General features: G+C 43.5%; 1 protein-coding gene across 2 annotated transcripts in view; it reads left to right on the forward strand.

The window, feature by feature from the left end:
• Positions 1–1392: 1392 nt before the first annotated feature.
• Positions 1393–27462, forward strand: part of RORA (RAR related orphan receptor A) — a 71383-nt gene continuing 45313 nt past the window's right edge. For both annotated transcript variants that reach the window (XM_031045931.2, XM_031045932.2), the window contains exon 1: positions 1393–1540. In XM_031045931.2, coding sequence (XP_030901791.1) covers positions 1510–1540 — 31 coding nt within the window. In that variant the 5' untranslated portion in view covers positions 1393–1509. The remainder of the gene's footprint in view (positions 1541–27462) is intronic.

The following is a 27462-nucleotide window of genomic DNA, read 5'->3' on the forward strand; positions in this document are numbered from 1 at the left end:
TGTGAGCAGTACTTCACTCTACATATAGTGTTACTGGTAGGAATGGCTTCATGTAGGTAAGGATGATAACCCCAGGTCAGCAGCTTCATGTCGAATGTGTCATGCTAAATTTACACTACTGCGCTAGACTAGGGCTGGGAAATTTTTGAAATAAGTAAGATTTATACAATATTTTGCTTTAATGGGACTTAAATGGCTGGATTGATAAATGGTCAGTACACCTGGATAGCTGTGAAGCATGCATGGTTATCATCCTGCATTAAGAACTCATTAGCCATTAAGGGCCAATTTAATAACAGATTGTTTCAGTGTTCTCATCTCATAAAGGCTTTTTCTGAATATAGGTCTTTGTTTCAAACACTAAGATGCTTCCTCTGGCTTCTGTTTGTTTCTCTTCTCTTACTTGCATTAAATGTTTATATATCTAATCAAATTATGATGTTATATTCAGACCCCTATTAAACAGCTTGGAAGGCATTAATGCTTCTCTGCAGCTTTCTGTTTTGTGACACTCTCTTCCAGTGGTGGAGGCAGGAATTGGAAAAATCTTGGGTTAGTTAATGCAGCTTTCACCAGTGTCTGTTTTTTTTTCCATAGGTTGTTTTCCTGTGCTCACTCTCGCACTATTCCTCTGTAGAGTGGACGTGTGTGTCTCAGTGATGCAAAACTCCATCTCGCAAGCTGACAGTATGGTCACAGCTGATGCTATAGAGCACATGAAAATATCTCCAGCCGTGGTATAATGTTTCATGCTGTCCGAGTGAATCCTGAGAGAATTATGAACTCAGCACCAGGCACATTTAAAATGTAAATGCTGTTCTGCTCGATCAGGTCCACGACTATCAAGTGTGTAGTCGTATCATACCACGAGGTAGCTTCAGCACGGTTATTTCTTACTTAAAACAACACTTACAAATCCCTGGGGGAAAGGGGGCTGAACTTCATCAGAGGGGCCGGGACAATAGGGGACGGGCGCTGTTGGTGTTGCCGGCAGAAGCGATGCTCGGTCTCACAAGCGCCGTTACGGACCCACAGCCCAGCCTTCCCCTTCCGTTCGTCCTCAGTTCGTTCGGCCGACCCGCAGCCACCGCGCTCGGTGCTCCCGGCCGGGTGCGGGGCCGGGTATCCCCGCGCCGGGCCGAGCTGTGAGCGGCGGCGGAGCGCAGGGCCCCGCGCCTGAGGCAGGGGCGGTGCTGGTGCTGCCGCGCTGGGCTGGGCCGGACTCGCCCCGTGACCGCCCGCCCCCCGGCGCCGGCAGGGGCGGGAGCGGAGGGAGGGAGCGGGCGGTGTAAACAAGGCGGGGGGCCGGGGCCGGCCTGATGTCAGCGGGTCACATGGAGCCTCATATGGGCCGGGGGATGGCGGCGCGGCGCGGCTCTGGGCTGGCGGCCGGCGGCGGCTGCTGCTGAGGCGGTGGCGGTGCTTCACGCCGAGGGCCCGGACCGCCTCCCCTCCCGCCTCCCTGCCCGCCACGCTCCGCTCTGCTCCCCGCCGCTTCGCCCCTGACAAATGATGTGTTTTGTGCTCGCCGCGATGAAAGGTAGGAGCTGCCCGCGGGAGCCGAGCCGAGGGGAAGGCGGGGAGTGCAGCCCGGCCCGGGAGCTGCGGGGCCGGCTGGAGTTGCCGCGCTCCGTGGCCTCTCCGCTCCGTGCGCCGGTGGCACCGCTCGGCCCCGGGGCCTGCGGGAGCCCCGGGCCGGGGGTCTGTGCTGCCCCTGGAGGTGTCGATGCGGGTGCCGCGGGAGCTCTCGAAGCGGCAGGAGGACTCGGTCCTTGCCGTGAGCGCCGGGCAGCGCCCGCCCGGGACGGCGGCGGGGAGCGGAGCAGTAACCAGCCCGCGGAGCCGCTGCACTTTACACTGTTGGAGGGTAAGAGATAGCTTATCTGCGGCTGCGGCTCTTCGGAGCGAGAGGTGATTATTAACGTGGAGAGGAGCTGTCTGAGCCCTCCGTACACCCGTGTAGAAAATCCGTGCTGTGAAATCTGTCTTCAGTAAAGGGGAAAGGAACGTGCAGCATCCTGTAGGTACCGGTGGGGCTAAAATGTCATCTTAAGAGACAGCTGCTCGTTTTGCAAAGACTTTGGAGTAAAAGAAGGAATCGGAGCTACTCAGAGATTTTGGTTCTTTTCTTAAAGCTGGGGTTTTCTCAGCTTGCCGAGCCCTTGTCGAGGGGCAGGGTCAGACCGGGGAGAGACAAACCAAGATTTAGGTGAGAAATCCAGAGTAAAGAGGTGTGTTTTTCGTCTGCCCGGCTGCTCAATAAAACCAGATCCGCAATAGAACTTTGCACTGTGCGGTTTTTAAGTTAGAGCTCTTAAAAGATCGAAAGGCCATAACCATTTTATTTAAATACAGCAATCTTTCACAGTGATCTAAAGAGTATTACTGTGGATGCCTGGATTTAATGATCCCCTCTAAAATACTAAATCTGTACCCTTTAAAATATGTTTGGGGTTTTGTTGGTAAAATTTATTTCTTTTTTTAAATGAAAAGGAAGAAAAATACTTTGAAAGAGAAGATTGATTTGTGCTTCAGGCAGAGCCTGGTGCCCTCTGCCTCCCCACTTTGCGGGAGCAGCAGGTAATGTGCCCCTGTAGCAGACACGGGAATTTTCAGTGGCGAGGTTTCTTTTTCTGGGAGAAAAGCCTCTGTGGACAAAAAGCAAAGTGCTGTGTTCATTAATTATTAGCCATGCTGAACGTATTTGGCAAGAAAATGTAATCGGGTTGATTCAGATACTAGCATCTGTAACAAAAGAAATGTGGTTTGTGAGGTGCGAGCGACATGGATATTTTACCAGTCAGGATTCCACGTGTTCCAGTAAGAATTTCTCAGGATATCCCTCATAGGCCTGTTAGAGCCATGAAAGCAAATAAACAACAAATAAAGGGAGGAAAGTCTACAAATTGAAACTGTGGCGAGGGGTGGGTGCCTTGTATGCTCAGGGGAAGGGTAAGGCAGGGCACTTCGGATTTCATCAGTTCAACGTGAAAATAATAGCTTTTCTTTTTTTACTCTTTTGGGACTTTCAAACCCATTTCCACACTAATGTAATATCTTGGCAGAGCCCAGCTTTTGGGTTTTAAAGTCTAATTCCTAAGGGCTCTGTTATAAAAATGCTTGGGTCCATCTGTTTTACTGAGTACAGGTGCAGTACATTGCATTCCTGTTTCATCCTACTTAGTTTTCTAGTGCATTGAACAACTTTCTTGGTCTCTTATCCTTTCTCTAATTTGCTGGACAGGGTTCAGCTGGAGGAAGTGTGGTGTTGTTTGTTTTAAAGTGTCCTCTGCCTGCCATCAGATAATAAATCCATAGTCCAGGGTTGTAGTTTGAGAGAAGTAGACAAGTAGCATGGGGAATGCAGCTTTCTATGAGCTCAAAGGGACAAGGGAGCAGCATAAAATGATGAACGAAATATTTTATTTGTTCTCAGAGCTGTGGTGGCATCTTTTGGCTCTTCTGATCTTTTACACTTCTGAAGTTAAAATGAAGAAAATTATGATCTGCAGGAAAACACAGGATGTTACAGATTTCTGTATTGGATTACTTAAGGGTTTTTTTTAAGTGAAAAAGAAGAGTATTGATTCCTTTTCTGTTGCTGTTCAGGGGGCCCAAATTGGTACAAAGTGAAATAAATTTGCAGGTTTTTTTTTTTCCATGCATCATACTGTTCTGGGGGCTTGCTTTCATTTTGGTAAGTCCTTAGATTTCCAGATTATAGAGAGGCTTGAGTGAGTAAAAATGTTGGCCAGCTGTCAGCACACGGGTAGCTGCATTGGTGTACTTAGAGCTAGAAAGCAGACTGGCTCAATGAAGAGGCTGGATGTGCCCTTAAGACAGGCTGCGTGAGAAGAAATGCAGCTTTCTGGTTTCAGGCAGAGAGGAAGGGGAGGTGTTGTATCTATTTCTAAGAAAATAGGCAGTGGTGAAGCATCGAAGTTATAATGACTGAATGTTTGGGTGCTTTAACTTTATTAACTGTTGTGGGTCTGTAGCACATGCAGGCTAGTTAACCAGCTGATAGATTTGAAGGCAGAGTGCAAATTCGTGTCCTTACCAGTAAAAGTTTACAAAGAAATCCGATCATTTTGTTAGCATATTCGCTAGTACAAAGCTTATTCCTGTGAGAGTCTCCACTGGCAGAATCTTCAGGGTTGCCTTAAGGAGAATAGTAGTAAGTGCTCTGAATTGGTGATCAAATACTCTGCGCCAGAGTAGAAACATAGATTTGATTGTCATGCCAGTACATTACTGGAAGTGAGCCCAAGGTGGAGGGAGCTACCTTCAAAAGTATGTTATTTTATGATTTTATGGTGCCTGTGTTGCAGAGGGGCAGGGATGCGTGAGCTCAGCATTGGTGAGAGCTGCAGTGCTTGTTCTGTACTGTCATAAGACCTGGACAGAAGCAGTCAGTCTAGTGATGAGTTTAGAAAGTATGAAAATCAACCTAGCAATAGTTTTACTGTCCTTTATATGGATATTTCTAGATGGAGATTGGTGGGGAAGTAGGTGTAAATTTTCTAAGCTTTTTCTGCCTGGGTGTATTTACTCTTAAATTAGAATTTAAGATACCAATCCTGACTTTTGCAGTGTGGACATCAGCAACGCTGCTACTTTTTTGGAGGGTTGACCAGACAAGCAGAATCAGTTGTTACTTGTTTGTAAGGCAGGTTGTTTTGCTTTGGGGCTCTGTGCTTGGACTGTGGGAAGCACAGCCTGTTTTCCAACTGATGCAGTCTCTGAATGAAAAGTCAACCGTTTAAAAGTACCTATTTAAGGGAACAGACTCTCTTGGTTTCCTTATTAGTGCACCTGGTTGTTAGATCCCGCAGCAGAGCAGGGTTTCCCCCGCTGTGAGCTGCAGCGCTTGCTTTGCAGCCACCTCCCTGCTCTGGCTCACTGGACCCAGGCTGTGCAGAGCCGGCCAGGATTTCTGCAGTGCCGTTTCCTGCGGGTGCCTGCTCGGAGCCCATCAAGCCTGACCTTTTGCCATGGTTTGTGTCATGCAGCTTGGCACCAGCCTGCCAGCACCTTGGTAGTTACTTTGTTTTTCACCGGTAAACAACTGGCTATGGAAAAATATCTCGCCATAGGTTTAAAAAAGAAGTTACTTTACAAAGTGAAATGGGTTTAAATTTGCCTTCAGTGTTGGCACTGTTGAAAGCTACATCAAATTTAGCAAAAACCCTGGTACAGAATTTGTGTTGACTAAATATTAACAGCATCTGGCCTTTGGAATTGCTAGCTGAAAGACTGTTTTCTCGCTGCTTTAATTTCATAAGACTGATCTGAATGACTTTCTTGTCCCTGAGACATTTGTTGCATCACATTCAGAGGATAAGATTGGTTTGAGGTTTATTTCTGAAATGCACTTTTCAGTCCCTTTGAAAGACTCAAGATTTGCAAGTAAAAGAAGAGGAAACCTGTCTTTATGTCTCACCCGGTGATAATCAAAGGTGGTTGCATGCTCTGTACAAGTCTCAGTTGGGGACACTCCTTTCAAGTATGGAAAATTTTTATGTCCTCTAAGTCAGCGAAAACTGTGGGTGCTGAACATCTCACTAGATCAAGCCCTTTACATTTAGGTGCAGCTCTTGCTTAGCTAAAAGGGTGAGCCTGTTCCAGCTGGTTTGGCAATATGCTCATTATTATTACAGTCTTTTTACATTATTATTACTATTACAATATACTTATTACAGTAATTTTTCTAAGATAATTCTAAATAATTGGGGCAAAACTGGTGGTTTTGGTGGAAGTGGTCTGTGGACACTGTGCAAGGACTTCTGTACCCTTGACAGGTAAAACCTCCTTGAAGGAAAAAGGCCATAGAGAAGGGTAGTTAGGCTTCACTGGTGTCTGGGGTGAGGGTTTTGCAGAAATAGGAAATGTCTTCAGGTTTTATTCAGTGAGATGATGGGGGGGGGGGGCAGGAGGAGATGTAGCTGGTTCAGTGTGATGCAAGGTCATGGCCTGCAGCTTTGCAGCTTGGCTCTGCAGTGGAGAGGTGAGTGTTTGCTTTGGCATTGATTAGTTTAGAAAGTAGTGTCTAGAGCCCTCTGTCAAGAACTGAGTACTCTTTATATCAAGTATTCCCCAGCGTGTATAAGAAAGAGCTGTTTTCTTTACTCATTCCCTATTATAGAGAGCCTTGCTTGTTTGGTTGTTGGGTTGTGTTTTTTTTTTTCCTGGGATGATGTAGCACTTCATTTTAACCTTAAGGGGTTTTAAATCATCTTTCCTGCTTCTCCTGCCTGAAGTGCAGTATAGAAATGATCACTATCATATACTAATTACTGGCATTGTTAGTATTTCATCTGTGCTACACAACAATCCTAAATTGCTGTATTTGTTTCTAAACTATACATACTAAATCAAAACTGGCAAGTCTTTTTGTCTCTCCTGAGTTGATGCATGCAACTTGGCCTGACTTTGCAGTTCTCTATCTAGCATTGGAGGAAGTTGAGATGCTGCGTGTTGGTTTTTGGTTTATTTGCATTCCAATGAGGTAAGGTGTTCTAGGTTTGTAGAATGATTTCTCTTAGGGTTTGTTTCATTTGCAGTGAGAGGGAAAAAATGAATATGCATCTTTGTTGTATTTATCTGTAAGCTGTAGTTTGCAATTAAAGCTGATAACTCCAGAGATCAAGCAAGCGGTAATTCTCTCCTTTTATGATCTGTCTTTTCCTTGTGGACTGATATCTAAAGGATATGCAAACAACTAATGGGGCAGAATGTATCCTATCCTTCTTGTTCCCTCTTGAAGATTATTCTTTTCTCTTCTTTGCAATAAGGATTAACAGGGGTGGGAGGGTTCTGTCCTCCCAGAATAGGTATGTCGTGAGATAAAGGTGACTGTACAGTGCAGACCTCTGCTTGCTGGATGAAAAAAGAGCCTCAAATACCCACAGACTAAAAAGTTGAAGCAGAAAGCCTTGTTAAGGGGCCTGGCAGATGGACTTTCTTGTTATGTTTCATGCTGTTTGGGAGGGAGCAGTGCCTGTGGTTAGCAAAGGCTTGAATTTACACAGGGGTTTGTGCCTGGTTTTGGTGGCCTTTTTCCCCCCCCCCCCCTTTTCTCGCTCGAGGCTCTCGGAAGTGCTGCAGAACCCAGGCTGCGAGCAGGGGGCAGACACTGGCTGCTTCCCGGGTACCTGCACCTCTTGTTGAGAGGAGCAGGGAGTGACTCAGGGATGCTGTGCTGCTTCTCAATTCAGTGCGGGGCTGGCTGCGGTGGGGAGCATGCTGATGGAGTCTGAGAAGGCAGTGTGCTGGGGAGAGCCCCTCACCGTGCCCCGGCTCCACTGGTGTCCACACAGCTTCCATGCTTGTGGGAGGATGTAACTAGACTAGCATTGCTTCCCTTTTCCTCGTTGGTGTCAGGGGCAGGTGAAGCATTCATACTGACAGGAGTGAACAGGTATCCATGAAAACCTGAGCCGAGTCATGTGATGGTTTGGGCTTCTGTCTTGCACCCTACCACCTCCTGCTGTGTGCCTGTGTACAGCTTAGAAACACAAAGCTGGAGCTGTTCCCAGCCAAGCAGTTACAGTCTCTGAGGTGCTATTTCTCCTTGCACTCCTCGAATACAGTATGGTGTGCGTCTCTGGCATTTAAAACTCTCACAAGTGCAAGAGTCCTCCCAAAGAAGTGTGGGGCTTCCATGGCACTGTGGCGGTGTGCCTCACCATCAAACATAGCCCATTGATTCACTGCTGTTAGTGAATGTGGCTGGGTGCAGTTCCCCTTAGTGTGAGCCTGCACTGCTGCTGCTGCTGCTCTGTACATGCAGCTTGGCTCCACTACACTTAAACATTTGGCTTCAGCAAGGTCACAATTTCACTGCATTTTTGTTTTCTTTTTTGTGTGGTTGGGAGTGATGCAGGACCCATAGCTTGTGGCTCTTCTGTGTTTGTGTGGTTCCAGCCTTTGGGCCTTTTGTCATGCCAGGTACACAGCCATCTGGGCTAAAATCAGTGTTGAGAGAGGTATAATCATCTCAGCTTTCATTTTAAGAGCATTTATCTCAAAGCTTAATTAAAGCTACTTGGATGTAAATAAGTCTAACCTCTTCACTTATGAACAATGCAAATAGAATAGTCAGCATACTTATAGGGTATCAGCCACGTAATTATTGAGTAATGTTTGTGTTCTTTGAAATACTGGGCTATTTATTGCCATTGCAACCTGGGACAAGGAGCTTCATAAAGCCAACTGCATGACTCTCTATTTATGCACTTCAGAAGAAGTTGATCATTCCCAAATGAGGAGGTGGAAAAGTGACATTAAATCTTTACGCAGACAGATGCTCTGTGACAGAGGGTTGGCCAGAGTGTTCTTTAAAACTTAAGTGACCTCAAGCTGGAGTTTTGTCTGGCTGACAGTAACATGGGCCGTGTTCCTGCCTGCCAGGGTTTCAGAATTGGAGCAGTGGGGATAGGGTTGTGTGCAGGGCCTCAGGTTTTCAGTCTCCACTGCATTTTGAAAGGGGACACAGCTGTGCTTGGGCATGTGTTTGTGATACTGAATTTCCACCTCTTTCTCCAGACCCCAGGGAAGTTGGGATTGGCTCAGCAATTTTCTCCCTTCAAGTGTCATTTGCTGTGTAAGACCTAGTGCAGTTTACATGATCCAATAGGAAATCAAGTTCTCATTGCATGTGGCACCTTTCATGAGATTGCCAAGGCTCCTGGGAGTTGATCCCATACCACGCATTGAGCATGCCTGAAACTGATGTGAGCCTGTGTTTACCTGACTCTTGTCCAGCCTCCTCTGCCTGGTCCCGTGCCTAATAGGATATGACTGAAAGTGTCATTTATCATCTTCTCACCCCAAGAGAAGGTTAAATTCTCTCTAAGCCCTAGGTGCTCTTTGCCTGAAGCTCTTCGTCTAGGTAGAGTGTAGAAAGCTAATGAAAAGCTATCCCTGGTGATCAGAACATTTGGAGTTCCCTTTCTGTACACAGACATTTGCATGCTTCAGTTCTGACTTAGAGTTGGATGGTATAAATTGTTCTACTACTTGACAGGAGCAGCAGTAGCTGCTCTCTTCCTGCATCAACTGTAATGTTACTCATTATGGGTGCGTTTTTCCATTCAGCTAAATTAATGAGTTAATCTTTGTGTTCAATTTGGCAGAGTATTTGCTGTGGGAAAATACACATTTTCTAGTAAACCTATAGTGATTCCTTCAAGTTCAATGTGGGAATTAATAAATACATCTTTTGCACTGCAGAAAACCGCTTCTTGTAGATTGCCACTGGCTTGTCCCCTCCTTGTACTAGCTCCTTCCAGTTCACTGTAGAAATGTCTGCAAGCTGATGTTAAGTTACTAACCAGTTTTGGTGAATACAAATGTGAGTGAAGCTACTGTTTGGCAGGCTGGAGCACTCTGGAGTGCTGGAGGTGTGTTTGCCCCTGTTGCTGCAGGGTCACACCACGTAAGAGGGGCAGGTTGTTGGTGATTGTTGAAGTAGCTGAGCTTACACTTAGTTTTGGTTTCTCTCAAAAGGACGCTCCCTGCAATTGTTAGATTGACAGAGGTGCATTGTGTGCAACTTCGGGTAGAGTTTTTCTTGTACCGTGGGTGCGTTCTTGAATTAAAAGAAGTATTTGCTTAAAATGTGAGTACATAAAGATGTTTGTAACTGCTGGATGGATTCTTGTATCAACAGATAATGAAGAAAACCAGACAGGTTAATTAAAGAGCCAGAGATGCTTCATTTGAGAAACCTCATATACATAGGCGCCTTCTAAATGGCCTATGAGCATTCCTCCCTCCTCAGATGCTCCCTGATGATAGCAGGAAAACCAGCAGCAGTTGGCAGCATCCTGGCAGCCAGGAGCATGGAAAAGATCTGGGCTGGAGCAGTCAAGGGATTGATTTTCCTGATCAAGGAGGATCAAAATCCTCTCTCCTGCCTCCTGTACAGGATCCTTTGGTGGAAACTCTGTGTGAAAACTCTCAGTCACACAAGCAATATTTCACCCTTGCCTTTTTCTTGGTGGGTTATTTTACTGCATAACAGAATTTGGGTGCATGCTGAGAGCTAAATTTTGTCTGGGTCTGAAAAGATCCTCAGGATGGGATGTTTATGGTATTTCTACTGCAGTCTCTAATTATCAGCAAATCATAGAATCACAGAATGGTTTGGATTGGAAAGGACGTTAAGATCATCCAGTTCCAAACCCCCTGCCGTGCGCAGGGACACCACACACTAGACCATGTCACCCAAGGCTCTGTACAGCCTGGTATTGAACACTGCCAGGGATGGGGCAGCCACAGCTTCTTGGGCAACCTGTGCCAGGGCCTCATAGGGAAGGATTTCTTCTTAATTAACCAAATCTCTTCTAAATCTACTGGTATCTCTGGGAATAACTGCAGGTCCAAGCCAGGAGGGTGAGTTGCAGCACCCGGCATGCCTGGAGTGCTCCCTCCTTTGAGGATGTCTTCCTCTTAACATGCTTTTTGTCACTGAGCTGCTAGATACTTTTGAAAAAGGGGAAACAATATCTGCAGCAAATTTGTTCAATTTTGGGTTCTTTTTCTCTTTTGCTACAAACAAATAAGCTATAATGTGGTTTCCTCAATTTAAAATCTTAAACTTTAACAATAAAATGTACAAAGTAGTTCATTTCTCTGGCTGCTACACTGACTATGCAGCTTTAAGTTAGCTGGCTTAGAGAGGGGCATCAGTAGCAGTACTGATTGTGTTGTGGAAACCTAAAGCTCAGGATGGGGAAACATTCCCTCCTTCCTGTTGCTGTTCCAAAGTACTCTAATTTTCTTCTGATGTTTTCCCTCTCAACCCCTGTGTTTATACTTAGAGAAGGGATAACCAGCCAAACATAAAGGTCACTGTAAAGCAGAGACCTTTTGAGTGGCAAAAATCTCACTCTGAAGAATTTGTGCTGTTAGGGTTGATTTAAAAGCCCTTGTAAGAGTGCTTCAGAATGAAAACTCCTTTGTGTGTCTCACACTGGCAGCTCAAGCATGCCCCGGTGGTAAATATGCACTTTATAGCGTTATTCCTGCCAACATTGATTAGTGTTTTGTCACAAAAGTAACTAACTTTGTAATTTAATCTACCTCGGTATTGTCAGTCTAAAATGTCATGTGTACACTCTGCATTATGAAAAGCTGTTCTGCAGAGGCTGCCTCTGGCTCTGGAAGCCCCTGAACTGTGAGCTGCTGCAGGCTGGCACAGGAGCCAGAGATGTACCAACATCTGCTTGCCTTGGCTTTCTATTGTTCCCAATGCAACTACTCCTTGTCACTGCCAGAGTCCAGGCACCGGCCTGAGCTGTTTAGAAGAAACTTAGGAAATGCCTACTTGAGTAGGTAATTATCCTGTGTTAAATACATTCAGATACATTAGCTAACGCTGGTATTAATTTGTAATGCTTGAAAAACCTGATTGGGTCTTGGGTTTTAATCAAGTTATTCCAGAAGAGTAGCACCATTCTTGTGGAAATTCTGAAAACAAGTTACTAAGAAATCTGACTCATAAAGCAAGTGCCTCATGAAATGTGAATGTTTAGAAGGGAAAATGACTGGCAGCTCCTCTTGTAAGTGTGCTAGTTGCAATAAAGTATAAAAGTTCAACATCAAAGAGATCACCACTTAGTCTGTAGCACATTTGTACATCAAAGAAGAAATACAGGGCAAAAGAAACTGTATAGAGATACAGTTCAGCTTTTCAGACATGTCCCTGTGGAATGCTAGAGAGAGCTGCTTTCATAACGTGGAAATTATCTCTGGCACATCTTCATTTCTGATTTGGGGAATAGGTAAGAGTAAGATTTAAAGCAGTGTCTCCAAATCCAGGCTTGCCAGTGTTATTGGGTAAGAGTGTCTGAGCTGAGGCAATGTTCACAGTGCTGCTCTGCTGGGAGCGCTGTGGCTCAAGTGTATAGACACGGGTGACAGAAGTTCGTGTGTGACACTGTTGAGGATGGGCAAAAGATATATAAAATGTATAAATGAGAGCTAAATGTCTACATTGGGTTTAACTTTTTTTAGTTATTATTATGCCTGTGGTCAAACACTGTATCGTGTTGCCCAAAGAGGTTGAGGAGTCTCAGGTCTTGGAGATACTCAAACCTCAAGTGGATGCAACCCTGAGCTGTAGTTGACCCTGCTTTGAGCAGGGGCTACACCACAGAATCTCCAGAGGTGCTTTCCAACATAACTCTTCTATGAGTCCCTGAGGATAACACTTTTAACAGCTATTTGTATTTTTGATTATGACCCCTCCTAATAGAAGACACTATTGAGTTAAAAATCTGACCAGGTGTGGCATACCAAACTGATTTGGGTTTTTTTTACTGCTTTTTCTGAGCATAGTGTGGAAGCTGGATGTGTTTTTGCTGATTCAGACTTAAAGTAGTTTATTCCGGCTTGTAGGGGGTTGGTTGATTGATTGGTTTATTTTTGTTTGCTTTTTAATCATGAATTCTTCCTTAAATTGAGAGAGTTTGTGGATGTCTGTCTTAGAACTAAAGAAAGGTGGTCTTGGGTAGCTAGAGCCTGTGTCCTCTTTCACAACAGGTCAGGGCAGGAGAAACTGATCACAGAAAGTTGTTGGGATGCTGTTGGCCAACTGGTGGTACCATTGTGTTGGAGGCAGTGGAGACTGATATTTATCTGAATGTATCTACTTTAGTATGAAATGTAAAGTAGGTCACCTCAGTTCTTCAGTTCCAATCTTTCTTCTTCATTTGTATGTTTTTTGTCTGTATGTTCTGGTGGCTTACATGATACATAAAAATGTTAATCCAGAGTAAATCTGAATTCTCCAAAGTTCAAGTGTGCTTGGCTCAATGGTTTTAGTACCAGTTTCACCCTGTATGGAGACAGTCTTGCCAGCAGACTCTTGTTTCTTTTATTGCAGTAATAAAAATAGTTGCAATCTCATGGAATAATTAGGAAATACAAAGGGTTTCTGCAAAAACCCAAGGGAAACCTGCTTAGGCATACTACTGTATAATTAATTGATGTGCTACTACACTTACGGAAGCAGTGCATCAGTAAACAGAGTCAGGATGTGAAAGGCTAAGAAGCACTGCTGGGAATTACATAATGACATCAAGTCTTGAAATAACAAATTGGGCACCTCAGGAGAGACCAGCATTTGCCTGGAAGAAGGACACAAAGCGCTCCTGAAGGCCAGGGCAAGTGGAATTCTGAAGGCTCAGGCTTGTGCTTAGCACCTTCTTCTGCTAGTGAAACAGATGTAAACACTTTTGATATTACTGGTCGCAATATTACCTGCCACCTTCAAGATGATCTTCTGATAGTTCCCTAGAATATAGTCTTGTATTTTTAAAACCGTATCAGGTTAAGTGTTGTTAAAATGCTCCTTTTGCTAATACTGTGCTTTAAATACATTTGAAGTTGTTGCTTGAGATGTGAAATGGATCACTGATTTGTGCCATGTTTGTCTTGCCTTGAGACCTAAAAATAATTGTTAGCACATAGTCTGTAATTATCTCTGTGGAAAAGTCAGGGCCTTCTGTAAAGTTCCTGCAAGGAGATGCAGTAGTTGTGTATGTAGAGAGGTGGGTGTGATGGTATGGGAATTAATTATTCTTCTGGAAATATGTTTATGTTTAAAACTCGTATCAAATTTGCTGCTGCTGTCCATTGCTATACCATTACCTGTAGAAAGAATTCTGTCAAGGCACAGTACATGTACTGAGGTAGGTCGCAGTGGCCAAAGAGGAAGAAGGAGCTCCTGGAGTTTCGGAAAAGTTAATTCTTGGTGATTTGAGGAAGGTGTTTGTTACAAAGAAAATAGGTTCAAATTTTTCTGTTTGGAGAAAAATATAACACAGCTATTTTTAAGTAGGCCCATTTCTGTATCTGTTGCCTTACCTTCTTGATGGGGAGAAATGAGCTGCACTTGAAGAGCTTTATGAGCTAAGTGGCTTTGCCTAGACATTGCAACATGCCTGAGTCCTAACAGCACTGCTCAGTTGTGCACACAAGGCCATTGGGGAGAGCTGAGGATGCTCAACACACTGAAATCAAGCCTTTTCTCAGGAAATTATAATAATTAGTGATAAATAGTGACCGTTGCTCTCAGGTAAATGCAGTGGTTGTGTGTTTACCTTGCTATGAGGAATTGACAGCAGATGTGTTTGTACTGTGCTGTTGAAAGAAGGTGGAGGCTTCCTCACTCAGGTATGTCAAGTCTTGGCCTGCTAGCTGGCATGGGGTGTGTTTGGAAGAGACAAGAGCTTTACATTTTAGAAAGACTAACCAAATGGATTCAATTTATATGCTAAATGGAAAGAACATTTGAAAGAGTTTACTTTTGAATTAAAAAAGCCCAAACAACAATGAACTCTTTAGAGACTGGTTTTCCCACCTTTAAAATACCTGAACTGTCATGTTAATAGCTTGTTATTTCAGAGAGTGTGTGTACACGCGTGCAGAGGGAGAGCTGCCAGCAGTGCTTACAATGAAGATCCCAAAATGAAATCCTTCAATACTTCCCCTCTCCCCATCACTGAAATTAACTGAAAAATGTCTTGGGAAGTTGCCAACAAAAAGTAATGAGGGGTTGTATAGCTTGACTTCTTCTCTTGGGTTGTGGCTGTGTTATTAGCGATGTGGCAACTGTGCTCAGTTCAGATTTTGTGTTAGCAGTGGGTGGGATCTCTCAATATGTGAATGAGGGTTCTGAATGGGCAACATCCTTAGAGGTACAGTTGGTCTCCTTGGACCCTAAAGTTGTAGGAGAATGTCTAAAGCTGGCATACAGCTCCCCGTCTCCCAGGAGGAGCACTGCTGCACATTGGCTAAGGCGTTATTTCCCAATTGGGGTAAGTTTTTGTTAGGCAAGCACATTTTCATTGGTGGAAGTTTTACAGTTTTTGAGGACTCTTATCTACTTCTAGCGTAAAAGCACCTTAATAATTGAAATTACATAGCATGACTTCAAATGTAATCACCCAATGTAATGTGGGAGAAGAATTAAATTTAACTGTAATTAATTCCAGTTTTCAGAAAATGCTGTCAAAGTTGTATTAAGCTGGATACCAAAACTGTTTCACTTTGGAAAATGTTCTGCGTCTCCAAAAATCTCAGCGAAGTGTCTGTTTCACAAAGGACTACTTTGATCTAGCTATCTAAGAGATTTATGCAGGGAGACAAAACCCAGATTGCTTGCTGCTAATCCGGTGCTTTACAAACAAGATTTTTGTTTTTATTCCCTTTACTGGTTGTTCAAAAATTCAGGCAGCTCTACAATAGGATGGTTTCTTCCTGTAAATAATTAAGCCCATTGTAAACAATGTCAGTAGAAAGCAGTTTTGAAATTCATTTAGGTTTAAGTACCTTCTAATTTTTTCCTTTTGAAACCATTGTCATGTCCCAGGCAGTTTGAATGCTCATAAATTACGTTAGAGTAGTGGGGGAAATCTCTACTCTCTGTTACACTTTTACAATTCTTCTCAAAACTCAATTGTCATCCCAAAGACTTATGTAAAGGAAGAAGTCATCCTTTAGCTTGGATCATAACAAGTGGCCATGAGGTTGGTGTGGCAGATCACAGAATGGTTTGGCTTGGAAGAGAACTAAAAGCTTATCCATTCCCAACCCCCTTCCACTAGAGCAGCTTGCTCCAAGCCCCTGTGTCCAACCTGGCCTTGAACACTGCCAGGGATGGGACAGCCACAGCTTCTCTGGGCACCCTGTGCCAGCGCCTCAGCACCCTCACAGGGAAGAGCTTCTGCCTAAAAGCTCATCTCAATCTCCCCTCTGGCAGGTTAAAGCCATTCCCCTTGGCCTGTTCCTAGGGGGTCTTGTCCAAAGCCACTCTCCAGGTTATTTTTAGTCCCACTTTAGGCACTGGAGCTGCTCTAAGGTCTCCCTTTAAGGAGCCTTCTCTTTTCCAGACTGAACCAGCCCAGCTCTCTCAGCCTGGCTCCATGGCAGAGCTGCTGCAGGCCTCCAGATCCTGTTGGTATTCCTCTTCACATGAACTGAGATGGCTGCGTGATGTGCCTTGCATGTGTGAGTGGTTACTGTCACTGAGTGCAGGCAGGCTGAGCTGGTTCTCCTCAGTGCCTTCCTGAGAGTATTGTGGAAGAACTATCCCTCCTTTAAAATGTGCCAGTAAGGAATTTGGGGGTCTCACTGTAGCTGTGCTTATTGCTACTCCTCAGAATGATATTCTTCTAATGGTAAGATCAGGTCTTTGAACAACCTAATCCAAGATGATTTAGCATGGCCTGGAAGAATAAAAAGCATTCCCATGCAATAAACAGAAGTTGAGTCTAAATACTATGTTGTTATTCAGGGCAAAATAGCATATAGTAATAAAACACAAAAAGAAACCAAAGCCCTCTATTCTTAAAGAGAAAATTCCTGTAGCACTGAAGGAATGAAATTAAGCATGTCTGTGTTTACCTCCGGCTATTGCCATTGCAGTAGCTCCAAGTACATTGTTTAGTTGAATTAAAGAACCCACCTAAATATTTTAAGGCATTGTTTGTTAACAATAACTGGGTTTAATGTCAGAGAGGGTAAATTAATTTGGTTACACAATTTATCAGACACTGCTAGATGTTGTGAATGTCATTAGTTCTTAGGTAACCAGCAGTTAGTCTGGCATTTTGTTGAATCTCAGGACATTGCATAAATAGCCCTAGTTGAGAAAAATAACCTCCAATTTAGAAGGTATGATGCTCTGTCCTGCTGCCATCTGAAATGAGCTGTTCCAGGCAGCCATGCACCATGAATGTACTGGTGAAACTTCACCCTGCAAAAGCCATCAGAAACAGGCTTTGTGGCGGGAGTGGAAAGAAGTGGGCTGGAATCCGCCACAGAGCAGTGGGCACAGGACGTATCACCAATGGCTCTTTAGACTCCTGAACAGCCTGTAACAGTCACAGTTACGCCTTTCATGTCATAAACTTATAGAACCAACCTTTCTTCATGAAAAGATCTTTAAGATCATTGAGTCCAACCATTGCCCAGCGCTGCTAAGTCCATCACTAACCCATGGCACTGCGGGCCTCACATACATGATTTGTGAACACTTCCAGGGATGGTGATTCCACCACTACCCTGGGCAGCCTTTTCCAATGCCTGACCACCCTTTGGGGAAGACTTCTTTCCTAATATCCTAATACCCTAACCCTAACCAAACCACCCCTGTCACAGGTGAGGCCGTTTTCTCTTGTCCTGTTCCTTGTTCCTTGGGAGCAGAGAACAGTCCCCTCCTGGTTCCATCCTCCTGTCAGGCAGTTTTAGGGAGCAGTAAGGTCTCCCCTGAGCCTTCTCTTCTCCAGACTAAACCCTCCCAGGTCCCTCAGCCATTCCCCATCACACCTGTGCTCCAGGCCCTGCACCAGCTCCATTGCCCTTCTCTGGACCTGCTCCAGCACCTCAAGGTCTGTCATGTAGTGAGGGGTCCAGAACTGAACACAGGATTCAAGGTGCAGCCTCACTAGTGCCCAATACAGGGCCACAATCACTGCCCTGCCCCTGCTGGCCAGACTGGTGCTGATACAGGCCAGGATGCTGTTGGCTGCCTGGGTGCACAGGTCTTTTCCAAACGAGCTGATAGTAAGCTGCCAAAAGCCTTAAATCTGTCAAAATTCAGACCTGTGATAACTGCCTGAGCTGGGGCCTGCTCTGCTGCTGGGCAAGCCTCACCTTTACCTTATTGTCCCTGTGCAAGGCCCAGCTCCTGCACCTTCTTCCATAGCTGCTGTTAGAAACGGCAACTCCTGGCCACTGTGCTGGCTGCAGAGCTGCTCTTGTCTTTGCCAGGGAGAGAGCTTTGCACTTGGCTGTTTAGGAAGAAATTCCTTACTGTGAAGGTGCTGAGGCACTGGCACAGGGTGCCCAAGGAAGTTGTGAGTGCTCCATCCCTGTCAGTGTTCAAGTCCAGGTTGGATGGGGTTTTGAGCAACCTGCTCTAGTGGAAGGTGTCCCTGCCTATTGTGGGGGGTTGGAACCGGCTTTAAGGTCCTTTCAACCCAAACCTTCCTATGACTCCATGATTCTATGAAGGTAATGTTTGACTTGCTGGGTTCAGGAAGCTGTCCATGTGTTCTTCATGTAGCTCAAGAACACCTCAGAATAACATCAGCTATAGGTAAATCTGTGGAAGTTCTCTCTTCTTTTTCCTGATTTCTTTCTTACTGACTGCTTTAAACAATTTTTTTTTTGTTTCCCAAATAAAACCAGGTTGTTCTTTTTTATATAGTGAATCTGTCAGACAAAGTATATTGACATGTCATGTAATGGCTTTGTGGTGTGCAGGGTTTTTCTTGTTTTAAGTTGATGCAGGAGGTGTATTTTGATGCTGGAAGGCTGTGATGGATGAAAAAACTGCACTGACTTTTATCCAGGAGAGGGAAGCGAGCTGTTTTCTTCCAAGGGCTGTAGATCAATTGGTGTCTTATAGAAGTAATGCCATGAAAGTGGGGGAGAACTCCTCTTTGATACTCGAGCCGTTCTATTTCAGTTGGTACAATGATGGCCTTTTGAATGAAAGGCTTACTAAGGCTTGTATCTGTTTCAGAGTATTGACAGCCAAAGTGAACTTGCTGAGCCAAAATTCATGTTTATCCATGCCTGTTACAATAAGAATTTATGTTGACTGTACTGATGTCTAAGCTTTAATACCACTTTTATATAGAAGACTGCAATTTGAATTTTCAGTGAAGTAAATTTCTTTACAATATGCCTTTGAGTTATGATTTATAACTGGATTCTTACAAATAAATGCTTTCAGCCAAATGCTGTTGAACTAATTCCATTTTGAAGTTATTAATTATATTTAACTCATTGAAAAAAGGAGGGGGAAGGCATCAACTAACCCTATATAAAAGTGACAACAGAATGGTTTTGTGAAAAGGCTTTTGCTCCTCTTAAGCTATGAAGAGCGAGTGGTTTGTTGGGTTGGTGGTTGGTTTTTTAATCAAAGAAGTGTGAACAGAAGCTAGATAATGCATTGCTATACTGCGGAGACAGTTCATTTTGAACAGGCATTGATACGCTTAATGCTTTTTGCTTTTATCATGTTAAGGTCTTTGGCTTTGCAGTAAGATCTGGCTGTGCAGTGAGCCTGCTAGTTTGTGCAGAAAAACCCCAACTTGTAAATCCATTAATTCTTGTCAGATTGTAAATTTTCAAGGTAAATTTCTTCTGATGGAATAATTGGTTTGCTGCATTCAAGCAACTTAAAGCAGGAAAGAGATGTTACAGCTTTGACTTCTTATATATATATATATCTTTTGAAGCTTATGATCAGACCAAATCTAGATGCAACCAAAACACAGTGGATTTTAATGCTGTTTTTGCAGTTTGCTCATTACCCTTTATTAGTAGGATTCCTATTTAGTTTTCTTTTCCCATGAGTTTGAGAGATGAAATAATAAACCTGAGCATTGCTGATTGTGGTTTCCCACAGGCAGATTGGGAAGGAAGTAGTGTATATATTTTTAGATTGGAGTGTGGTATTTCTGCCATTTCCATCTTTATCGTTCCATTCTGGCTGTCCCATTTAGGTGGATATAAGAATTTTCCTGCTTGGAATTCGCATCACCCTGGGATCACAGTAGGCTGCATGCAGAACTGTCATCTTGCTGTAGTGCAGTATAATTGCCTGATCCTCTTTCCTTTGCTGTCTAGTTTCTCATTTCTTTCATTTCATTACTTTCATTTCTTCTCCTTCATGTTAACGTTCTTCATCTCTAATTCACTTTCTTGTGTTCTTCTTTTACCCTCTTTTGAAAGCAAACTGTCAGGGCTTTGTTTAATCTCTTTATCAGTGTAGTGAGGGGTAACAACACAACTATACGTTTTAGGCCCTTTATAGCCAGCTGTTTCATATCATGAAAGGTAGAGCCTGCTAGGACACCTCTATGCTTTACCTTTCTAACACTACTTGCTCAGTTCTTCAAGAGATCTCTGTTCCTTAGTGGCCTCCTGGAATAGTTCCAAGCACACCAGAGAGCTGTGACAACTGGAAGAAGCCATCTCTCCAGATAGGCTTTAATTGTCCTTCCATCTACTAACATTCACCCGTGGTCTCTAAAGCCATGCTTTCCCCACTGCCCCATGAAGCATTTCTGACTTTATCACTCCCATTTGGCAGCCTGTGCCAGGGACACCAGCTGATGCTCACTGACATGCTCAGGAAGCTTTCTTTGTTCTTATTCATTGTTTTACTTGGAGAGAAACTGCTGCTCTCAGATACATGGTGCTGGAGGAGAGATGCAGAATTACCATGCCAATCTGCTGTAGTATCTAATACATTTATTGTTGTATCATGAGCTCCCCAAACACACGCAAACTGTTCTGGTTACCGGTGTGATTAATACCAAATCATCCACAGGCTGGTTTTCAGGAGGGTGTTAATGAAAACTCTGCCTTGCTTATAGATTGCCTAGTAAAATTGCATGAAGCAAAAGAAGCTGCATGGAATTATTGTTAAACAAAGTGTTTTCTAAAACACAGGAGTCATAACTACATCACATGGGGTATACAAAGCCAGAATTACAGTGAAGTGAGCTGGTCATCAAGTTTTGGAACTAAATAGTAAAGAGAAAGGAAAGCACAGAAGAACATACAGTTCTGTATTTCAAAGATCCTTGGAACAGGGTCAATTATTTGATCTGCATTTATATGTATTATGTACATTATAAAACATCCACAAAATTAGAAAGTAAAAGAGGATGAGGCAGAGATGATGATTTTTGAGGTCCGTGTTCTAGAAGCATGGGTGAACTGGTCTGTGTGTAGTAAGGTGTGCCTTTGTATTCACTACTGTACTCTTCTGGGAAGAGTGAATGGAAGTTGAGGTGGTGGAGCTCTCATGGGTGGCTAGTGGGCTATAAAATTGCTGCGTTTAATAAATCTACTGGATAAATCAATCAGTTATGAATGTCTTGAACAGTCTGGGGAAACACTTGCCAGTTCTCATGAATTCGTGGTTTCTTCACCAATGCTTGCCTCATGGTGATGTGTATTTCCTACTCATACATGAAAAGCATAATTCTCATTGGAAAATGCCTTCTCTTCTAAAATTATGCATTTTATGGGGTGTTTCTGCCCTCTGTCCTCCCTTCTCCCTTTGTCTAGCTCTAGTTTTTGGAAATGGATGGATATAGCTGATTCTTAGCTGTCATTTAATAACATCCCTGTTGTTTTCATTTCTGGGTATAGCTTGGAAATCTATTGGAATTCCATGCATCTAACCCATAGCTTATCTAGTTTCTGAAACCAAGGAATCTCCAGATGCACTTCAGAAACTTCCTGTGGGTAATATCAGGGAAGTATATCCTGCAAACTGCAGCATTCCCTTGGGCTTCCTTGGACTTCTAATGGCTCTATTGCTTCTCTCCCTCATAGACCTGACCTGTGAAATGTGTGTGCCACCAGACACTTCATATTTAGCTATCATGTCTCTCATGATTCAAAGCTGTATCGGAAGTCAAAGTGTGAATATAGCTTCTTTTTAAATGCTAATTAAAGCTAAAAGGAGCATCTGCTTGCACAGAGCTCACACTAGATGGAAATATGTCTCTTTGTCACTAGCCGGAATGTGAAACCTAAGAGGGCTGCTTCTGAAACCTGTCGCAGTTGGGTTTTTTTATGCTTGATCCCTACTTCTCCAGAGCTTCCTTGCTAATCCAATAAATGTCTCAATTCAGACAGTTCTTTGCCCTCTCTTCCCTTCCCTCTGTTTCTCAGTTTCCAGGAGACCTCCAAGAAGAGCTTTGCCATGAACTGTTGAAGCTGTTTGCTGACTGACATGGAGTTAACTGATTTTACCTGCATCTTGCTTCAGTTGAATGTGATGATTAAAGAGTGCTTCCATCTGTTGTCTTTTACACCTGAAATTACTGAAGATAAACTAAAACCCAAATAGGACAGCTCAAACTTACTTGTTAGAAGTCTTCTGTGCCCATATGCGTGCTTGCTTCTTTCTTGTTTTGTACTTTTTGCAGTGAAATACTCAAGGGTTGGCAATGCTGTGAAGTAGAACGGTGAAACATAGATATTAATTGTGGTAAGAATATAGTCTGGAATCCCATCCTTGTTTTACTTGAAAATAATACTCAATTGTCTTGGCCATGCTGGAACAAAGACGAGACCTAAGGGATGTGCATTTGTTTGGCTGCAACTTTATTAACACATTTGGGAACAGTGCCCAGCAGTAAATCATACAGAGCTGTGAGTCACTGCTTATGCCTTGCTTTTTCCTACCTCTTGGGAGAGCTGCTGCCAGCCTTCCCCCCCCTGAGCTGGGCATCCTCCTGCTGCAGGGGACACCATGGCAGCCTTAGGGCTTGGGGGAGGCTGGGGAAGGGCAGGATCCTGCACAAGATGGTAGGAGCTGCAACTGATGGGTCACAGCTTCCCCAGGGAATCACTGCTGCCCTCACCTCGTTTACTTCTCTGGCAAAGTGAAAAACCGTGGGAATGTATTTAAGACGGGTACCACCTAGGAGTGGCAAGCCCTGCACCTTCCCACTGCTCTTCCTGGGTAACACCTAATTTTAGAGGATCACTGACATCAGATAAGGGGCTAGTAATCCTTAGTTTGCATAGGCTCCATTAAACTGCTCTCTTCAGTTTTGGGAAGACTTTAGATTTTAAGGGCAAAGATGAAAATTGCAGCTGAGGCTGGTAGTGCTTGTTTTCCAACTCCTCTCTCCCAGGCATTCACACATAGAAGAGGTCTGTCTGCCCTGTTATTCTGGATTATTACTGTAGTTTCTGCCTGGAATAGGTATTTGGCTCTTTTCCGCTGCCTCCATTTGCAGGGTAGGGTATACTGGTCAAAAAGGTCCCCATCACAAAGCTCGCTGAGGCAAGTGCAGAATAGCTGTATGGTTTCCAAGGTTATTATTGCTGCCTTACTGGGAGGAATGAGCTGCACCATCACTAGCAAAATACTATAGTGCCCTACTGGTGAATATTCTATAAATGGATAGTCTAATTCAGCAGTGGCATGTGTAGTTTCTTACAGTAAGGAGCATATAGTCACATAAAAAAGTGATTCCAAATACTTGGAAGTTGTTGTATTGCGGTGGTTTTATTTCCTAAGGAATAACTGCTGTTCTTTCCTGGGTAAAGATGGTAAACTACACTCGATGGGAGTACGTTGTAAGCAGACTGGACTGCACCAAAGCATAGTGATGGCACAGTCCCACCCATGGGACTGTGTGAGGGGAAGCCCTGGTCACCTTTGTAGCTCTGTGTTGTCTGCTTTGCGACAGGTGCATGAAGGAGCAAACGGGCCCTCCTTCCCTATATAGCACTGCACACAATGTGGAGTTGAATACAGGTCTTAGAAGAGCAGTGGTGTTGAGTATTTGGTCATGAAATCACAGTGATTTATTTTTGTAAATAAACTTAATAACAATTTTTGTGCATGCTGATTTTGAATGTCATTAATGTTGCAACAGAGCTTTTGATGGCTTAATTACATCACCCGTGAGCCAGCGCAAGACAAACAAAGGTGAAGTTCCTTCGAGCTTGGGCTGAGAGCCTCAGAAGTTACAGTTTGTTACCTGTGTTCTGAGGATTGTCATCTGCTGCTCTTTCTGCTCAGGCATTTGCCTTCTAGTGAGCTGGTATTGTTGTTACACTGAAAATGAAGCAAGTGAATTCACTGGTGCACAGCAGCAGTGGCAAATCTATTTTCCAGTGGTGGATTATGGTCTTAAAATAAAAGGCAGAAATGATTATTTAGCTCCTGTAATCAGGAAGCTGCTTTGTTTCAAAGAAAACTAGATATACTCAGTATGTGAGCCACGGAGAAACTTCTGTCACAAGTTCAGCTGCTCTTTGAAAGCCTGTTTCAGCTCCTACTTCATACAGTCACTTTTCATTGACTCCTGAAAACCATAATTGCAGACTTAGTTTGTATCTTTCAGTATTGGCTATTTGAATTGATGTGTGTGGGAAAAACTAGATGAGTTTAAGGGCTTGATAACTTTAAGGTTAAGTAAATCACTTGATAGTGAAGCCTGCAGACCTGTTAAGTTCTATCCTGTATCTTCTAAAGAAGAAAATGAAAAAGCTGAGATTCGTGGTTTAGTCTTCCTGGTTTAGCCTCTTTTGTCAGTGTAGGCAGAACAAGGATTAGTAGTGTTCCGTTCTCTTCTATTTCCAGTCATTCTAATATGAAAACTGTGTTATTTACTTTGGTACTTAAGTATTGTGCTTAGATACTGTACTGGTTTATGAAAAGTAGAAAATTAAGTTACTTGTGGACTTTATTGCACATTCTGAGCACAAACTAGATACTAGGCACTGTATAAACACAGGGAAATACATTATCTCCCCTGTTGAGCTTACATCTGAAAATACATGTTAATTGACATGGCTTTGGGAGAGCTGTCTTTGCATTCTTCAGCAAGCTTGTATATTTGTGTCAAATGGGGTGTCCACTGTTAAACTCCTTGCTCCCGACTTAAATGTTTCAGAATTTCTCCAGTAAAATCTTGTTAAGATAATACATATGAGTTGTGCTGAAAATTGCTAGTGGCATTTCATTGCAAATAAAACTAAACATAGATGCTCGGCATTGTATGAAATCCATACAAAGAAATACACATCCTTAAAAGAAATAACTTTGTGGAATTGAGGGAACTTGGCTTTTTTGAATTGTCTGCAGATCCTATCATGGCTTCTGGAATGTGTTCTTCTTTCCCTGGGCCAGGGCTGCCAGACAGAGCCCTCCGACAATCTCTTTATCTATAGGGATGTCTATAATGTTAATTAGTGAACTATTTGAAAAACCAGCCTCCACAAGTTAATTTATGCATAAAGCATCACTGAGGGATATGTTTTACCTGTTTTACAAGTAGGGGACTGAAGTATAGCTTCAGAGACTTGGCTTGGGCCACACAAGAAGCCTGTGTCATAGCCAGGAATCAACAGATTCACATTTCATTGCTTAACCACAAGACTTTAGAAAATAAGAAGTTGAACAAAAGCAGATGCAACACTGAGGACTTGAGTCTTGGGTGCAATTTACAGGGTGCTTCACTCTGTCCATAGAACTGGAAGGATCTGCTTTGGAAGGCCAATAATGCTTCTGCATTCCTGGCAATTTTAATTGCAAGCTGCCAGAGATTTCAGCCTGCTGTGGCCCTCGGTACCAGTCCAGGTAGTGCAGGATTTTCACTTTCCACTGGCACTTTTTTTGTCATTTTTATTAAACCCAGTGATACAGCCTCAGAATGATTACTTAGGGCTGATTCCCTGGCTCAGAGGACCCAGAAAAGGGAATTTCACTGTTATCCCTTCCCAGGGATTTTTAGAATGTCAGCCCAATGTCACACAATGTAAGTAGGAGCTAAAAACCTGAGGTTGATGTTTCAACTTTAAAGTTTTCTTTGGAAGAGTCTTATTTTCTTTACGTTTGTGTTTGTTTTTTGAATATGTGCTCTTTAATCTAGCAAGGACATAATAAGCTCTTGAGACATAATAAGCTCAATAAGACTTGAAACACTAGTTACCTATTTAAGTATTTGCATGCCTTCTATTTCTATTGATGTATCCAAGCACAATACAGTATTTAATGGATCCTCACAGGTAGGAAGCCTCCAATCCTGATGTTCTACAGGTATAAACTGAATTACAGAAAGGCACGTGCCTAGCTCCATACAGCTATTTAATCATTTAACTTCTTGTTAGATGTACATATCTCACAGCAGTTGGATGCATGCATAACTCTGTGGTAGTTCTCTGACCTGCCCCAGCTCACTCACACAATCCCTGTGATGGCACAGGGACTTGGATCAGATCTTCCCAGTCCCGCAGGAGCAAACCTCCTGTTAGCCTGAGAGGAAGAAATGTTTCCCATATTCCTCTGAAACAAGGCAAGAAAATTCAGCCAGAAGGAAAGGATGGGTTCTGACTGTGACAAAAACAAACTTCTTTGGGAACTGGGATGTGTTTCCTATCACATGATGTCTCTGTGTGTAATAATGGCACTTCAAAAAGAAGTGTCTTCTACTGTCACTGGTGGGTATGGGCATCATACAAATCCCACTGGGTGACACTCCACTGTGTCTATCACACAGAAGGTGAGATCTGATCATAATGTTACCTGCCACTCTTCTGTCTCTGTTTCTGTGAACTTCCTTCAACTGATCCCATCATTCTGATGCTGGAAGCAGTGTGTTCACAGAGTTGCTTTTAATCCTAATCCTATGATGATGTGTATTACGCAGTTGTGTCTATTACAGTCTTTTTGGAATTGGGAATATGGGGAAGGAGAATGGGATGCTGTCTGTCCCTAAATTTTGTACAGCTATATTAACTCATTGGTCAACTATCCTTCCATAGTGCAATTATTTTTGCACATGCAGAGGACGCCTCCCTGTAAATTCCTTGTGACATAAGGTTTCTGACTAAAATTAGGTCATAGCTATTTAATTGTTCAGGTGTCCACCCACGAGGGAGCTACAGAGAGCTCTTTCAATTCCTTGCAATCAAGTAAGTAGCACTCTTTCCTCTAAGGAAATAGTCCACCAAAACTAATACGTTGATTCCTTAGCCCCTCCCTGTCACTAATCACTCAGCTCCTGTAGCTAGGCACTGACTTGGTCTTCAGCACCAGAGTGTCCAACTGCCTCAGCCATTAATTTTCAACTTACAACACTCTGGTGATGTAAGGAAGCGCTGTCCTCATTTCACAGCTGAGGAATTGACACATCAACTAAGTGACTTGCTTAAGTTTCACAGCAATACTAGACATAGAAACCAATTACTTATTCATAAACTATTCTGTTTCTTGGAAAACCAACCCTATGTTCCCTGTCCTTCTGCCTGCTACCCCAGATCATCTCTTCTTACTGATTTAGCAGGCTAACAGTTCAGTTCTGTGAGTATTTTAACCTCCCCTAAGCTAGCATTGCCAAAGAAATGCACCCTCCCTCGCAGGAGCACAAGCAGCATCACCACAGTCACATGGGGAATTAACTCGGGAAACTGATGCAGGTTAAAGTTAATCCCTCACAGAACAGCTTCAGCCTGAGTCCTTCCCTCCTTTGGCTCTGTCAGGGCAGCTGTGGAGGGGAAGAGAGGGGAGGCCAGCTCCCTTCAGTGACTGGGGGTCGCTGCTATCTGAAATTCTTGTGGACCTTGTGGGGTCGAGTTCATCAAAACCTTATCCCAGATCACTTCTAGTTTCTTCCTTCTTTCTAGTGCAGAGTGCATGCTTTGAGTTTTCCCCATGTCGTTAAGAGCCCACCCAAAGCCCAGTGCTGGGGCAGCTGAGAAGTCCAGAGCGTGGGGGAAACTTTGGGTGAGTTCTTGCTGTGGTGACATTTTACACCTTCCCCTGCATGGCGAGTTTTTCTTGTGTGGCTGCTGTCATTAGAAATAGTTGATTCTATGAGCTTTTTCTGTTTGAAATTCAACTACTGAGGAGTTACAAATGCAACCAGAGAAGAGCACTATTACCAGGATAAGTAC

This window comes from Melopsittacus undulatus, chromosome 9 (genome assembly GCF_012275295.1).
Source record: "Melopsittacus undulatus isolate bMelUnd1 chromosome 9, bMelUnd1.mat.Z, whole genome shotgun sequence".
Lineage (NCBI taxonomy): Eukaryota > Metazoa > Chordata > Aves > Psittaciformes > Psittaculidae > Melopsittacus > Melopsittacus undulatus.